This window comes from Rutidosis leptorrhynchoides, chromosome 5 (assembly GCF_046630445.1).
Source record: "Rutidosis leptorrhynchoides isolate AG116_Rl617_1_P2 chromosome 5, CSIRO_AGI_Rlap_v1, whole genome shotgun sequence".
Lineage (NCBI taxonomy): Eukaryota > Viridiplantae > Streptophyta > Magnoliopsida > Asterales > Asteraceae > Rutidosis > Rutidosis leptorrhynchoides.
Window position 1 is genome coordinate 381,725,728 of NC_092337.1, and position 18,160 is coordinate 381,743,887.

Sequence of the window (18,160 nt, forward strand, 5' to 3'; positions counted from 1 at the left end):
TCCACCGTCTCTGTCGCATATTCAGCTCTTTCTGTGTGAAAATATGTTGGAGGCTCTTATGATCTGTACATATCACACACTTTGTACCATATAAGTAGTGTCTCCAAAGCTTTAATGCAAATACCACTGCGGCCATTTCTAAATCATGAACCGGATAGTTATGTTCGTGTGTCTTTAACTGACGAGAAGCGTACGCGATAACTTTATCTCTCTGCATCAGTACACAACCCAACCTGGCAAATGACGCATCACAATAAACCACAAAGTCATCTGAACCATCTGGCAATGCTAACACTGGAGCCTGACACAATAACTGTTTCAGAGTCTGAAAGGCATGTTCCTGTTGGTCACTCCATCGAAAGCTTACATCTTTTCTGGTCAATTTGGTCAACGGACCCGCTATTTTAGAAAAATCTTTTATAAACCGGCGATAATAACCCGCAAGACCCAAGAAACTTTTAACTTCTGTCGGCGTCTTCGGCGAATTCCAACCCATTACCGCTTCTACTTTTGACGGATCCACTTTAATACCTGCCTCACAGATAACATGACCCAGAAACTGTACCTCTCGAAGCCAAAACTCACACTTCGAGAACTTAGCGTATAACTGCTCTTTCTTTAATAACTCTAACACTAATCGAAGATGTGTCGCATGATCAGCCTATGTCTTTGAATATACCAATATATCATCGATAAACACAATTACAAACTGATCTAAATATGGTTTACAAACCCTGTTCATCAGATCCATGAAGACTGCTGGAGCATTTGTTAACCCAAATGGCATAACCAAGAACTCGTAATGCCCATATCTAGTTCTGAACGCTGTCTTTGGTATATCTGATTCTGCAACCCGAACCTGATGATACCCGGATCTAAAATCTATTTTCGAGAAATACGATGCACCCTGCAGCTGATCAAACAAATCATCGATTCTAGGCAAAGAATACTTGTTCTTAACCGTCCTCTTATTCAATTCTCAATAATCTATACACATTCTCAGAGAACCATCTTTCTTCTTTACAAACAACACCGGTGCACCCCACGGCGAAGAACTTGGTCTTATAAACCCCCTGTCTAACAGTTCTTGTATCTGAGACATCATCTCTCTGATTTCAGAAGGTGCTAACCTATAAGGAGCCTTAGCTACTGGAGTTGTTCCTGGAACCAACTCAATCTTATACTCTACTTTTCTTACCAGCGGTAGCCCCGGTAACTCATCAGGAAACACCTCAGGAAATTCTGAAACCACCAGAATATCAGTAACAGACCTCTTCTCTATCTTAGCATCAATAACATAAGCCATAAAAGACTTACACCTCTTAGAAAGTGACTTCTTTGCCTTCATCATAGAAATCAATGGAAAACTGAACCCACTTCGTTCCCCTCGGGCCACAATACGGGTTCCATCGGTCAAACGAAAAGTCACAATCTTCTAATCATATTTAATGTGGGCCTTATGTAGGCTCATCCAGTTCATCCCTAATACTACATCAAAACTAGGGATAGGCAACACTAAACAGTACATAGCAAGCGGTCTACCATCAATTTCTATACTTGCTCCAGACACGTACGTTGTGACTAGAACCGTCTTACCATCAGCTACCTCTACTCTAACAGGCTCAGGCAGTACAGTAGCAGGTAACCCTAACTTAGTACAGAAATCTATAGACATAAACGTCCTATTTGCACCCGAATCAAACAATACTCTAGCAGGTATTGAGTTGATCAAGAACATACCAGTTATGACATCATAATTATTAGTTGCGGCCTCAACGGTCATCAGAAAGGCCCTAGCTTCTGCAGTCGGTGGGTTCTTTCTCTTCTGTCCACTTGAGGCTGTGGAACCCCCGACAGATGCCGAACGCGCCCCTGACCCTGCCCCGGAACTTGCGCCCTTAGACACCTGATAACTTGCTGAGCGATGACCCGGCTGATGATAACTTCAACAGACATTTTCCCTGAAGGAACACCCCTGATATTCATGACCTACCATTCCACATCTTAAACATCTTCTTGTTACCTCTAAACACTGACCACTATTTGAAGACTTACAACCTTTACACCATTCTTTCTTACCTGAACCTATACCTGAACCACCTTGATTACCCTTACCCTTTTGTCTAAACCCAAATGATTTCTTTGACTTAGAACTTGACTGATTGGTAGCCTGGCTACCCTGCGGCACCACATTTCCCCAGTTCATACCCCTTGCTACTCTAACATCACTTTCAACCATCTTGGCCATCACAAAATCTTGAGATAATGTCGGTGCTGACCTTATAAAGGTCCTATACTCTGGCAAGATCATATTCACAAAATGCTGGATTCTTGATTGTTCATCCGGCACCCACTGTTGCACAAACCTCAAGTTGTCCATATACTTCTCAATTACCTCATCAATTGACATCTGCGACGTCATCCGCATTTCTAGGAACTCTATCTTAATTTTGTTCATATCGAATTTCAAATACCTTACCGTAAAATTGTTCCAAAGTAATCATTTTAACTTGCTCTGGAGGGACACTAGCTATCACAGAATCCTACCACACCATTACTCTATCTTTCAACAATCTGCTCGCATAAGTCACCTTTAATTCTGGCTCACACTGACAGGCATCAAATGCCTTTTCAACCTCCCGTAACCAATTGAGAGTCACGGCTGGATCAGTACTTCCCGAGAAAGGAGAAGGTCTACAATCCCTGAATTGTTTGAAGGTACATCTCTTTGGTGGCTGGTATTATTGTTGGAATTGCTGCTGTGGGAATGGTTGTTGGTATATAGATGGCTGAACTTGGTTCATCATCATGGGATTTTGGTATTGGTAATTAATCTGTGGTGGCATGATGTGCTGAGGGAATTGGTTCCGTAATGGGTATTGGTACTGGTTCTGGTTTATCTGTGGTACGGTATGCGACTGTGCAGTAGCAAAACCTGGCGGTGTATCCTCATTACCCGACTGTCTAGCTAACTCAAGTTCAGTAATCTTTTCCTGAGCTTCTTTAAGCTTACTTTCAAGCTCATGTACATAATCAGCCTCGTAAACTACTACCTCATCCTCCACATCTGGAGCACTGAACGTTTCGGGGTGGATCGGGTTTGTAGCGTTCGCATCCCTGTTATCTGCCATCTGTGCTACAAAACACTCGTACAAAAGCTTAGTGGATAACTGTTAGTTTACTAAACACTAACATGCACAACATCCTATATTCACTTAGCCCCCATCCTACGGACATGTTTGACTTATCTCAGGGTTTAGGAACAAATACGCGCACGTACTTGCTGCTAAACAACGCTCTGATACCAAGTTGTAACACCCTGATTTTTGATTTTGATTTTTTTTTTAAAACACAGTGGAAGTATATTTAATTACCAAAATAACCCTAGTTAACAATTACAAACCATAGTTATCAAATCAAAATTTTAAAATGACAGTGTTACATAAAACATTTCAAAATCATAAAACATCATAGTTCAGCTAATAGTCAAACATGTCTTCCGCCCGTCCGCAACACACATCCTAATCTGCAGTACCTAAACCTGCAATGGGTGTAAATGTGGGGGAGTTAGCACGCAGCTAAGTGAATGGATACTATCTAACAGACCAAGCATAAGCAACTGAACATGCAAGGGTCACAATTATGCTAACGTCCTGAACTAGCATATAACAACCATTGATAATATGAGGATCGGCGGCTTGTACAAGCACACGACTTAGTTGATCAAGCTACAGTCTACTGATAGCCCGCTTTACTGATTCCACTGCATAACAGTCCAGACGCAACACATGCGTCCTTCTATGCTATACTGAACAATCAGTAACATCATGACCCGACCAGGCTACCACGGTCGACCTCACATCAACCCGACCTTGCCGCCTCGGTGGGTTCCCAACCTTGCCGCCTCGGTTGGTATCTAACTAACAGTGCGCACATAAGATCACAGATAAACATTCATGCAATCATCCTAAATGGCATGGCAATATCTAACTACACATGGTAATCATACAGTATATAAACATAAATGTAAAGAGTCTGAACAAGTAGCGTGTCAGCTACTTAATACTCTATCCGGAGATAGACCCACTCACCGAATACCAGCAACTAGCTCAGATGATCTATCACTGAGCGGCTTCCTTATCCTTATCACCTGAACATAAGGCAAATCAAGTTAGTTTCTGTCTGTTAACACAAAACAACACAGTTCAGAAATCAGTCACAAAAAGCGCCACTAAAAAGTCTACTTACACTTATGCATTTTCAGAATTTACATCCTGAATATCAGAATTCACGCGGGCAGCATAACGGCTAGACATCAACACTTGGTAAAATATTCTGCCCTCAAAGACACACGGCCGACTGACTCACACAGTCGGTCGACTGTTTCTACACACTCGGTCGAGTGTCCACTCACACGGCCGACTGAGTAAAATAAATCATCTGGTCAGAACTCAGACACACTCGGTCGAGTGTGTCACTAAACCGGTCGATCGTCTACACGGTCGATCGAGTGTCAAGAGACACTCTGCTGAGTGTGTTCATCTGATGAAGAAGATGAACACAGCTACGGGTTTAACCCAAAATTCGCCATTTCTTGCTCTAGAGCTCGTTTCTTACCTCAAAACTGACCAAATCGACTACACTAAACATCAATAAGCATAAACCCACAAGATTTTGACACAAACAACATCAAAATCAACCCATTTGACACTAAAACCCACTTTTCACAAACTTGTCACAAAAACCTCAATTTCACAAAGATTAAAGCTTGATACACTATGATTCTTACCTTAAAAGATTCAGTAAACTGTAAAGAACCAGATAATATGAATGATTTGAGCTCTAGAACACAAATTAGCAATTTAGGGTTTGAGATTGAAGAGGAAGTGAGTACGGGAGTGTTTTGGGGAAATTTCTAGATAAGTGGAGAAAATATGAGAGAAAAGGCAGTACAATACACTTAATTGGGGTTATTATCCCATACCCCATCACACACGGGTATATACCAGTTATCTGATAACTTTCGTACTTAATTTGACTGCCCTAACGGAGTCCAAATTAAATAAACGAACCTGTTCTGTGATCCTTGTCACAAACTGGTCTTAACCAAATAATAAAATAATATTACACATATAAATAAAATAAAGGCATAAATAATCGCACAAATATGCATAAGGGCACAATGGTCATCTTACTTCTAGGCCCGATCTGAGGATGTTACACATTACATGTTTATTTATTTATTTAGTACTTCGTAAAGAATATAACTACTACAACAAATGAGCACTTCAACAAAAATGAAGTCCATAAGAAACACAACCAAATACATTTTTTTATTTCTTTTAATTATTTTTTTATATATATACGTATGTTATAGATAATGGTCACAGATACCCCTTCGTTATATATACTTGCTAGATGAAAAATGAATGATCACATCTCTCGTCTCATCATCATCTTTTACACTAAGTCCTATTATCGTCTTTATTCTTTACAATGAGAAACCCGTTCAAGAAAAAGAAGTCGCGTGGAATAACATCTAAAGGAGAGAGATATAGCAGTCGTGTCTCAAGGTCAAAATTTTATTTATTTTATATAATTAATAATTAATGTAATAACTTAATATATTAAAAAGTTTATGTATTTTTACACATTTTTTATGACAATGTATGCAAAATCGGGTTTTCGTTTATAGTATCGCCACAAGAAACATCGTATTTAGTCCAAGTAAATGATGGTTATCCAAGATATTTTCTAGAGACAACATTACCAACCAATGAAAGTAACATGCATAATTTTATAGAAGGCGGTAATCAGTCTATGAGGTTGGTCCTAACCGATAATATGTACACAAATTTCCATGTTGCTTATAATCATGATGGTATAAATAAGGTATAATATACTAATATAATATACTCTTTAATATTATAGTTCATTACAATTTTAATATATATATATATATATATAAAGTTTTTTTAAGTTGCTCTGATACCACTTGAAACTTTACATTAATAGTTCATTTTTAACCAAAACTAGTTAAATAATAACCATTAAATGATACTTAAAATAATTGGGGTGTTACATTAATACTCGGTCAATACAATTTATTTGATGTATCCATAAATACCCGATTGTTTTTTTAATGTTTCCATAAATACCCGATGATTTTTAATGTTTCCAAGTAGACAATGGTGATTGGTGACATACCCATAAAAAGACTATGTCCCTACACTATGATGCATTACATATTTCTTTATTTATTTAGTACTCCGTAATGAATAGAACTATTACAACAAAATGAGCACTTCAACAAAACATGAATTCCAGAAGAAACATACAACCAAACACATTTTTTTAGTTCTTTTAGTTATTTTTTATATATACGTATGTTATAGATCATAGTCACAGATACCACTTTTTTATAAATACCATCTAGATGACAAATGAAAGATCATCATCTTGTACACTAAGTCATGTTACCATCTTTATTCTTAACAATGAGAAACCCGTTCAAGAAAAAGAAGTCGGGTGGAATAACATCTAAGGGAGAGGAATCTAGCATTTGTGTCTCAAGGTCAAAGTTTGTTTAATTTATATAATTAATAATTAATGTAATAACTTAATATATTAAAAATTTTATGTATTTTTACATATTTTTTATGACAATGTATGCAGAATCAGGTTTTCGTTAATAGTATCGCCATAAGAAACATCGTCTTTAGTCCAAGTAAATGCTGGTTATCCAAGGTGTTTTCTTGAGAAACATCGTAACATGAATAATTTTAGAGAAGACAATAATCAGTCTATGAGGTTGGTCCTAACCGATAATATGTACAGAAATTTACAGGTTGCTTATAATCATAATGGTATAAACAAGGTCAATACAATATGTTTAATGTATCCATAAATACCCGATGGTTTTTTTAATGTTTCCATAAATACTCGATGATTTTTTTAACATTTCCATAAATACCTAATGGTTTTTAATGTTTCCAAGTAGACAATGGTGATTGGTGACATACCCACAAAAAGACTATGTCCCTACACTATGACGCATTACATGTTTCTTTATTTATTTAGTATTTCGTAAAGAATAGAACTATTAAAACAAATGAGCACTTCAACAAAACATGAAGTCCAGAAGAAACATACAACCAAACACATTTTCTTATTTCTTTTAGTTATTTTTTATAGATACGTATGTTATAAATCATGGTCAGAGATACCCCTTTGTTATAAATACTAGCTAGATGAAAAATGAAAGATCACATCTATCGTCTCATCATCATCATCATCTTGTACACTAAGTCCTATTACCGTCTTTATTCTTTACAATGAGAACCCCGTTTAAGAAGAAAAAAAAAAGTCTGGTGGAATAATATCTAAAGGAGAGGGATCTAGCTGTCGTGTCCCAAGGTCAAAGTTTGTTTAATTTATATAATTAATAATTAATGTAATAATTTAATATATTAAAAAGTTTATGTATTTTTACACATTTTTTATGACAATGTATGCAGAACCATAGGTTTTCGTTAATAGTATTTTTACACATTTATTATTATTATTATTATTATTATTATTATTATTATTATTATTATTATTATTATTATTATTATTATTGTTATTGTTATTGTTATTATTATTATTATTATTATTATTATTATTATTATTAAAAAATAAACTTTATAAAAAAAAATTAGAAAAACTTCAATCCTGAAATGAAATAAATTTGTGTGTTGGTTAAGTTTTATTAAGTCTCTGAGTTACAAGAACCCAAAATTTTTACAAATTTTTTTTTCTGAGCAACCGGCGGGATCATCAATGGGAAACTTAACCACCTACGCGTTCATCACCCGCAGTTGTATAACCCGCCCCATCTATGTTGCCCAGGAGGAAACCCTGCCCAATCCAGTTAATTACACTGAATTCGGACGAACATTATTGAAAGGATAATGATATATCCATTATTTGTGATTTATTGAATATAAATGCATATAAACTATGTAATTAAAAAATTCTCGTATTCCTCTGTTTTTTGTGGTTCTCGTTTGAACATACATATATATATATATATATATATATATATATATATATATATATATATATATATATATATATATATATATATATGTGTGTGTGTGTGTGTGTGTGTGTGTGTGTGTGTGTGTGTGTGTGTGTGTGTGTGTGATTTCTTGAATATATATATGTTCAAACGAGAACCACAAAAAACAGAGAAATTCGAGAATTTTTTAATTACATAGTTTATATGCATATATATATATATATATATATATATATATATATATATATATATATATATATATATATATATATATATATATATATATAGTGGTAGGATCAAGAGGGAAGTAACCATTCGGGGGGAAACGAGGGGAAGCAAAAACTTTTTTTTTTCGTTTTTTGAAAAAACTTTGTTCACGAACATTATAGATGAGATGAAAATATGAACATTTAGTAGAGACACTTTGTGATAAATGTTTCTATTTTGGCGGGAAAACGCTTGAAGAAGTAATATATAACAATTATCGTGTTTTTGAGCGTATTTTGAGGTTTTAGCTATTGGGGTTTAGATATTAGGGTTTAGATATTAGGGTTTATAAGGTTTAGATATTAGGGTTTAGAAATTTAGGGTTTAGGGTTTAGATTTAGGGTTTAGATTTAGGATTTAGATTGAGTTTTTAACAAGAACGGTTTAGAGTTTAGGGTTTAGGGTTTGGTGTTTTGGGTTTATGGAATAAACCCAAAACACCAAACCCTAAACCCTAAACTCTAAATCGGGCTAAATTTTACTTCACAAAACATGGAAAAAAAACGTTCATATTCTTCACGAACAATATTATCTTGAATGTTATTTTTGTCGATCGTTTTTCCGCCTAAATAATAACATTCATCACGAAGTGTCTCTTCTAAATGTTCATATTTTCGTGTGATCTTGATGGCGAAAAAAAAAAATTGCTTCCCCCCGATTGGTTACTTCCCCATTGATCTTGCCCATATATATATATATATATATATATATATATATATATATATATATATATATATATATATATATGTGTGTGTGTGTGTGTGTATATATATGTATATATATATATATGTGTATATATATATATATATATATATATATATATATATATATATATATATATATATATATATATATATATACATGGTGTTTAACTCATATATGAGAGTAATAAATAAATTAGAACAGTTAAACAAACTCACATATCCATTCATTCGATAAATATTAATAAATTAGTGAAAGGACCCGTGGAACCACGGGTTTTTTTTAAATGAAACAATTGAATTCTTAAATTTTAAGTATCAAGCGAATGTAAATATAATCAATGATCCATATATCCTATTGAATTAAACAACGTTTATCGTTTAATGCGGTGTTTCCAAAGCTAAGTATTAAGTAATGTTATATAAATGCAATGTATGTATATATAATATGATAAGTTTGTAAATGTATAATAGTACATATTTGAAATTCTTTATCAAACATTGCTATTTAGTGGAAAAAAAATTCAAGTATAAAAAATTCAAGTATATAATACAATAATCAATAATGGTCCGTATAAGAATAAGAAAAGTAATTATAGAATAAACTTGGTAATCACAACATTTATCGAACAAACCCCTATGGTATCTATAAAACAAAGTTGAAAAATAGTTAAAAAAAAATTATTAAATGATAAGTAGTGATATCGGTAAAATAAATCATGCATGTATTGTTGGAAGATAGTTACTGTATTACTTAAAGACTTCACTTATCTTGTAATGACGTGCTATTTGCATTTGTTTGTTCAGTTACAACAGCTTACTCCAGGAGAAATTAAACCATTCTATCTGCAAATGAAAGAACAACTAACATAAATCTCAGTTTTAAACCACTGCTATCTTATATGCAAATGAAACAACCTACATAAATCTCAATTTCAAACCTACATAAATCTCTTTACTGCTCCAGACTACTAAGACATATTTAAAGACCCTGAACATACAAAACACGACAACTAAAGCATATGTTAAAACCCTATATATTGTTAAGAAATTGTTAAGGTATCTATGGCATAGTGTTAATATAATTTAGCGAAACTAACATATTGACAATGCGAAGTTCAATTTAACATAAGTAAAGGATATATATATATATATCAAGTACAAATTATATATTGTTAAGAAATTATTAAACTATAGTGAATAACCATGTAAAACACCTTTAATGTTGTTTTGAACTAACTGTAGCACTAAAAAAAAGGTAACTATAGGGCTTATTATCACAATCAGCTAGAAAAAAAATACTAATGTTGTTTGAACTAACTGTAGGACTAAAAAATAAAACAATTGTAGGGCTTATCACAATCAGCAAGCAAAAAACAACATTTATTTTTCGAGCCCGTGCATTCCACGGTTGTGAAAAAGATGTGCACCTACAGAGCTCAATTAATAAGAACATGAACTGACCCATGAACAAAATTGATTGATATAGCAACGTACCTTTAGATCTCCGGTAAACAATAAGGAGGTTAATGTTGAAGACCTTCACCTCTTTGTTCTTTTTTTCTTTTTTCTTTTTTTTGGGATGCAGAAACCACTAAGTTGATCTTCACGTAGATATGGTTATTAGTTATAGCATCCTTTACTCCTTACAGAAGAGGCAACGAAAACTACATAAAACCCATGCATATATATTACAATAGTACATGGCCAATTTTTGTAATTAATCAATAAAAGGGTGGCCTGTCATGTGTAATAACATGAAGGCAGTCAATCTGTCAACTTTGTTCTGTTTGCTACAATATCTTTTCAACATAAGATTTCGAAGTGTATTTGAGACATTTACGATAAAGCAAACCCAGATCAACCGATTCAAGGAAATGGGTCACTAACGCCCACTCTAAGCAGGGAGACAGGGTGATGGTGTTGCACTTACATGACTATTGGATTGGTCAAAGCCTGAGGTTAAAAAAAGAAAGAAAATGCTTACAAACATATGATTTCAATTAGATGAAAAGAACAACTACTGATGTCAATTATAATTATCTAATTATATGAACTCAAAAGTGAAATATATTTTCAATTAGTCAACACCTCAATGAAAAACATTTCATTTTGGTTTGGTTTACATCAAGCAAATGAAACCATTAAAGCTTCTAGATAGAGACCAGTAATAGCACATCCTCCCCTTACACAAAGCAATTTACATGAACATAAAATAATCACTAATTATCTAGCAAGAATTCTAACACATAAACATAAACTGAAGACTTAAGGCAAAATTAAGATCAAGAAGACTTGTTGATATAATGAGAATACCTCATATAGCTGCTTTTTTTTTTTTTAATCTCTAGAAAGCTTCAACAAAAGGAGCACTTCAAAAATCAATTATATATTACCTGAAAAAGAGCATTTCAATTCCATAATGAAAATACCTCATATAACAGATCTTTATTACCCATGTAAATGTGCTCCACCCTGAAAAATATAGACACCACCAAAATCATATAAAAGAAAGCTTCAGTAAAATAGATATCACATGGAGGGTATAATAATAAGGAAAAAAATATAAATACATGTATATACATATAGATATAAAATACACACAAGAATATACATGTATATTTAATCAATAGCTGAAGTAATTGAAAACTTCATACCAGGACATGATCCTCACTTGAACAACCTAATGATGTTTAGAGATTTGTTCAACCTGCACTTTATTGAAGTCACCAAAACGTATTAGAATACACCAAACACATGATGTAACTCAGTTTGTGTACCATAGTTTGAAACTTTGAATTGACAAATGACATTAGCCTGTATGCTTCCAAATACAATTTTCAAAAACTGACTTAAAATAAGCTTCATATCTGAGTTCAAATTCATTAAAACATTATTTAATTAAAATTGTAATCAATTAAATGAAGACCGAAATTTTAAAAATATCATCAATTTTACATAGAATTTGCCATAAAACCTAATAATCGAACCAAATTATCGATTATGATCGTTATAAACTTCGGCAGTCGATCGTAACTGATGGAATCGATATTTTCAATCAAACATCACACCTACACATTGTGGCATAAAATCAAACAGTTTGTGTGCATAAAAATCTATCTTCAACAATATTACAATCAATTAATCCATGCAATGTAATGGGTTTAGTTTTCATACCTGTGAAGAATCGAAAAGGATGAATCTTCATCTCCGTATGTCGATAATTGCAATTACCAAGAAGATTCTTTACAAAGAATCTGTCGATAATTTCAATTGCAATTACCATTATAAAGAATCTTAATGGTTATACATATTGTGTGTTATTAAAGAAATCATGAGATGGATATGAAGATGAATTGAAACAGAGATATGATGCGGCGGAATGGAGAAGGGAGGCAGAGGAGTTTTAATCGAACCCTAGTGTATGGAAGTTTGAGCGACGATTGTTTTTTTTATTCGGTTTAAATTTTTTAAATGTAATTAATTAGTATTAATGACATCATCAAAATCTCTAAGAATTTTTCTTTTTATTTTTGATTTATTTTGTTGAAGGATTAAAGCATTATTATGACATTATCATTTTAGTATTTTAATAGAAACTATAGAAGATTTAAATACTCAGTTCCTGAATATAATCCATAAGTCAAAGTCACCAATATCTTTGCTTAAACTTTTTCACACCAATTCATATAAACATCCAACAATCCCAAGATATAAAATTGTTCTATATCTTTGACTTGAGAAAGTCAACATGTCAATATCAGCAAAACCAGCTCTTCGTTAAAAAGGAAAGAGTGTTTTTTTGAACTCTCAGGTGATGGGGACGCAAACATTGACTAACACCATTCCTCAGAATCTAATAATTGAATCATAGGAACTATATTAGTAGAAAACAATTAGTTAAGGTATAGTAATAAAGATATATGAAATTTATTTTGAAACTAAAAATAACAATTTCACCTGTCTACTTACAATGGATCGTCAGATCAATTAACCATATGCTTTATCCTGAACAAGATAAACGGAGCAAAAAAATTAACAATCAAATCCAGTACAATAATACATTAAATCTTCAAATATAAAATCTAAGAAATTGCAAGTATTAAAGCTATAGAAACCAAAAGTACCTGTGAGGCTGTGAGTAAGTAGGATTTACAAGCAGTAGAAAATGAAGAAACAAGCCGTAGAAATAGAAACTAAAAGTACCAGCATGTTGAAAATGGGATTGTACAGTTCCTTGAAAATGAGTTTTATTTTAAAAAAAAAAAAGAGCTAGGTGTCAGTGTCATCATCATCTTCTCCAAACTGCACATCATCATTGCCATCATCTATATCAACTAGAACACCACTTGGATCATTCAATGGTGTTGATACCTGATCAACCACATCAACCGAATGTGCTTCTACTTCGTCATCTTGGAAAGCCATGCTATCTATAGGAAGATCAATATTTGGTCTTGGTTTGACTTTACCACGTCTCAAGGTCGGATAAGATGCATAATAGACTTGTAATGATTGACTAGCCAAAATAAAAGGTTCATACATCTTAAACCTTCTTTTATGGTTCACATCAACTAAATTATACTCCTTATGAATCTTCACCCCAACATTTGGAGTTGGATCAAACCAATCACATTTAAACAAAACGACACTTTTAATAGGTAAGGCAGGATATTCCAGTTGCACAATCTCAACTAAAATACCATAATAATCACTTGATAAATTACCATAACTAGAACCTTTTAGGCATACCCCACTGTTGAAGGTTGATCTATTCGAACCATGATCTCTTGTATGGAATTTATACCCATTAACAAAATAAACTGGGTAAGTAGTCACATTTCTCAAAGGACCTAAAGCAACATCCTTGATTATTCGATTATCAACATTGTTTGAATTGTGTGCCTATAATTATTCATATAAGTAATATAGTTAATATTAATAATCATATTATTAGTAAGGGTAGAACTATAAGAGTTGCAATACTCACATAAATTTTAAACCAATTTGCAAAGTCACTATGTAGCCTACTCTCAATTTGTTGATCAGTTAAATTTGGTTCACTCGTCTTTTTCTCTTCAACAAAAATTCTTCAGAAGAAAAAAAATATTACAGACATAGACATTTACATAATAAAAATAACAAAATTTGTAATAAATATGATGCTTACTTGACATATTCTTCAATCTCAACACAATTTAGTAAAACATATATCCTTGCAGCATCATATTCCTGATCAATTAACCGTCTTTTTTTTCGGCTTCCCGATAATCTACCAGGAGACATAAATATGGAGATATTCCCGTCACATTGTTCCACGTCACCACCATCATCGTTACGAGGGGTAATTACATTCATCTTTGTGCTAACATGGGGCTCAAAATAATGTGAACAAAACATTGATGTTTCTTCAATCAAATAGGCATTGGCAATTGAGCCTTCAACCTTAGCTTTATTGGTAACTTTCTTTTTCAATTTTCCCAGATATCTACATTGACGAAATTAAGTTTTAAATACATCAAATAATATGAACAATGAAAGTAGGAAAGAAATAATTTGCACGCACCTTTCAAATGGGTACATCCAACGATATTGAACTGGCCCTGCAACTCTTGCTTCATAAGCTAAATGTACAGGTAGGTGTTCCATAGAGTCGAATAAACTAGGAGGAAATATTCCTTCCAATTTGCACAAAATAACAGGAATATCTTCATTAAGTCTCAACATGTCCTCAACTTTAATCAAAGCTTTCCAGACTGTGACCGGCAATAATTCACGAAAAGCTATTGGGATCAATCGTTGCATAAACACATGACAGTCATGACTTTTCATCCCAAAAAGCTTGTACTTCTGCATGTCAATGAACCTCGACATATTTGAAACATACCCATCGGGAAAATTAAGTTTTGCAACCCAATCACACACAACCTTTTTCTCCTTTTTCCCTAAGCTATAACATGCTTTTGGATATTTTCCCATTGATTCGTTTTTCTCTAAATCCTTCCGTTTGCAATAAATCTTTATATCCTCTCTTGCTTTTGCGTTATCTATTGTTTTTCCTTCGATATCCATCACTGTTTCAAATATGTTCTCAAAAACGTTTTTCTCAATATGCATAACGTCTAAATTATGACGAATAATATTTGTACTCCAATAAGGTAAATCCCAAAATATGCTCCGCTTCCTCCACCCACACAACTTGCAAACGGAAGCATTTTTTTCCACCCCACCAATTTCTGTAACTTTCTTCAATTCGAAATCATCAATTTGCTTGAGAATTTCTTCACCTGTCAATGTTGATAAAGCTGTAGAAAATTCAACCTTATTCTTTATGAAGTCATTCTTATTACGTCTAAAAGGATGATTTTGGTGAAGAAATTGACGATGACAATCAAACCATGAAACCTTTTGACCATTGGATAAACTAAAAGCTTTTTAGTTCTCCATGCAATATGGACAAGCTTTTTTCCCCGCTGTACTCCAACCCGACAACATTCCATAAGCTGGAAAATCACTGATGGTCCACAAAAGTGTTGCCCTCATGAGAAAATTATGCTCCTTTGAAACATCATATGTTCTTACACCATTCCAAAGGGTCGACAATTCTTCTACTAAATGCTGTAGGTAAACATCAATTCGTTGTTTGGGATTCTTTGGTCCAGGTACAATGATGGTCAAAAAAATGTAAGGATCTTTCATACACATCCACGGGGGTAAATTATATGGTGTCACCAGGACGGGCCAGCAAGAATATTGTTTTCCAGACTGTCCAAATGGTTGAAATCCATCTGTACATAGCCCCAACCTGACATTGCGCGTCTCTAATGCAAAAGAAGGGTTTGTGCGATCAAAATGTTTCCAAGCTTCAGCATCAGAGGGGTGTACCATGACACCCTCTACTTTTTCATGTTCATCATGCCACCTCATATGTTTGGCTGTGACTTTGGAAGCATACAACCTTTGTAACCTAGGTGTAAGAGGAAAATAATGAATAACCTGATGTGGTATTTCAGTTTTGCTCTTTTTCACACCCCTCTTTCTTGGTTTATATCGAGGATGATTACAAAATTTGCAACTTGTTTTGTCAATATCTTCACGCCAGTACAACATACAACCATTAATGCAACAATGAATTTTCTCACACGGGAGGCCCAAATCAGCCGCATACTTCTTTGTTTCATAAAAACTACTAATCAACTTATTTTCAGATGGTAATGCATCTTTGAATAGTTGTAACATGGCATCAAATGTCTTCTCCGACATATTAGACTCTGACTTTATGTTTAACAACCTAGCAATAGTTGACAACTGTGAGAGTTTTGAACAACCTTGCCATAAGGGCTCATCGGCTTTACGAAGCAAGTCATATAACTTTTGAGTTTTCGCGTCTGGTGGCTCGACTTCATCCTCATTGAAGAGTGGGTTAATATCATGACCAATTGCATCTATAACCATGTTGCGATATGGATTTGACCCTTGCTCATCTCTAATATCTGAGGCATTGTGTGATTGCGTAGAGCTCGATCCCACATATGGCTCCCCATGACAAACCCATTGATAGTAGTTTTTTACAAACCCCTTCTTCACAAGGTGCAATTTTACATCTTCTGGTAATAGAAACTTTCAGTTTTGACATATAAGACAAGGGCACCTTATTTTATCATTATTCATGTAAGATGATTGTTGACAAGCATGGTCCACAAATGATATAATCCCAGCAATAAAGTCTGGATTAGTGTACTTGCCTCCTTCTATATGCCTATTATACATCCATTCTCGATTAGTTCTCATCTTAAAATATTACTCTTAGTCACTTCGCCCAACACTATATTAGTGTAAAACTTGTTGACAAGCAACGTTTCCTTTGTGTGGGGTACCTCCATCAAGCACCAAATCTAAAAATTGTTATTGTGAGTCACAAAATTCCAACTGTAGCAAAGATAATCTATAAAAAAAAAAAAAAAGTACGGAGTAATCAAGTTGCTGTAGAATTAGCTTTTATAAAATATTATGTGAGTGACTGCAAATGCAAACATCTTTCATTGTAATACTCCATACAACTTAACTTAACGAATTCTCACAAAATTATTTGACAAGTGTGAAAGATCAGATATAATAGAATTCATATTCAACTATATAGGAAAATAAATTAACTCGTGAAGCAAAAACAACCTAAAAATCATATCAGCTTATTAGAATCAGCTTATTACTTTAGGTACCTTTAATAAACTTTAACTATTCTGTTAATCATATCAAATACCTTAAGTAACCTAAACCCCTAAAGCTAAACATAAGTGTGCCATTAAAGCAATTAAATAATAACACTTGACATGCATAATATTGTGCAATTAGTATTATATTGTGCAATTAGCAAAATACTTAGCTATGAATAAGATTAAAATTAGAAGAATTTCACAACATAGTACTCCGTACTTACATAGATATTCGCCGGTGAGAAGGTGGGAATGGAGAACGTACTCTCGCCTATCGATCAATTAGGGCTATTTGAAACTTGCAACTTAATTATTTTCTTTATATCATAAACAACCCATTAATTAATATGAATATAATACATTACATGTCACCATTAATTTACGCTAAACAATTTATGGGATTTAATGAAGCAATAGATGAGTGAAAATAGATGAGTGAAAATAATAATAATATAACAAGAACAATAATAATAATATAATAATTGTTATGATAAAGACATAGAGTGGATGACAAACTATGTTCATGATCACGGGTGTATTATTATTTCACCTAACTGCACAGTAAAATTTATAGTATAAATATAGGATCGAATGTAATGAGTTTTTGCACCATTCACTTCAATAAGATTTATTACTCTCTCCTTTCTCTTTAATATTAGTAGTCCATAACCAAGAGTCAGATCACTAAAGGTAGTTATAAACTTTTAAATTATAACACGTTATCAGCACGATTATCTCAACATTTATACTAAATATGGTTGGCCCTGCCACCTAACTAATATATGGTCGGTTATACCACCTAAATGATATATGGTCGACACTGTCGCCTAATTTACATTTATGTTATCTAACATTTATTTATGTATACTAACATTTACAGTTATGTTCACTAACATTTATATTTATGTTATATATGG

The 18,160-nt window shown here is 33.4% G+C and overlaps 1 protein-coding gene across 1 annotated transcript; it reads right to left on the reverse strand.

Annotated features, from left to right (window-relative positions):
* Window positions 1-13,302: 13,302 nt before the first annotated feature.
* Window positions 13,303-17,569, reverse strand: LOC139849782 (uncharacterized). The gene is made up of 5 exons (XM_071839406.1): window positions 17,468-17,569; window positions 14,597-16,907; window positions 14,201-14,518; window positions 14,021-14,120; window positions 13,303-13,935 (listed from the first exon to the last, which is right to left on the reverse strand). Exons 2-5 carry the CDS (start codon window positions 15,145-15,147, stop codon window positions 13,303-13,305), a joined length of 1,602 nt encoding a protein of 533 aa, XP_071695507.1. The 5' UTR covers window positions 15,148-16,907; window positions 17,468-17,569.
* Window positions 17,570-18,160: the final 591 nt, after the last annotated feature.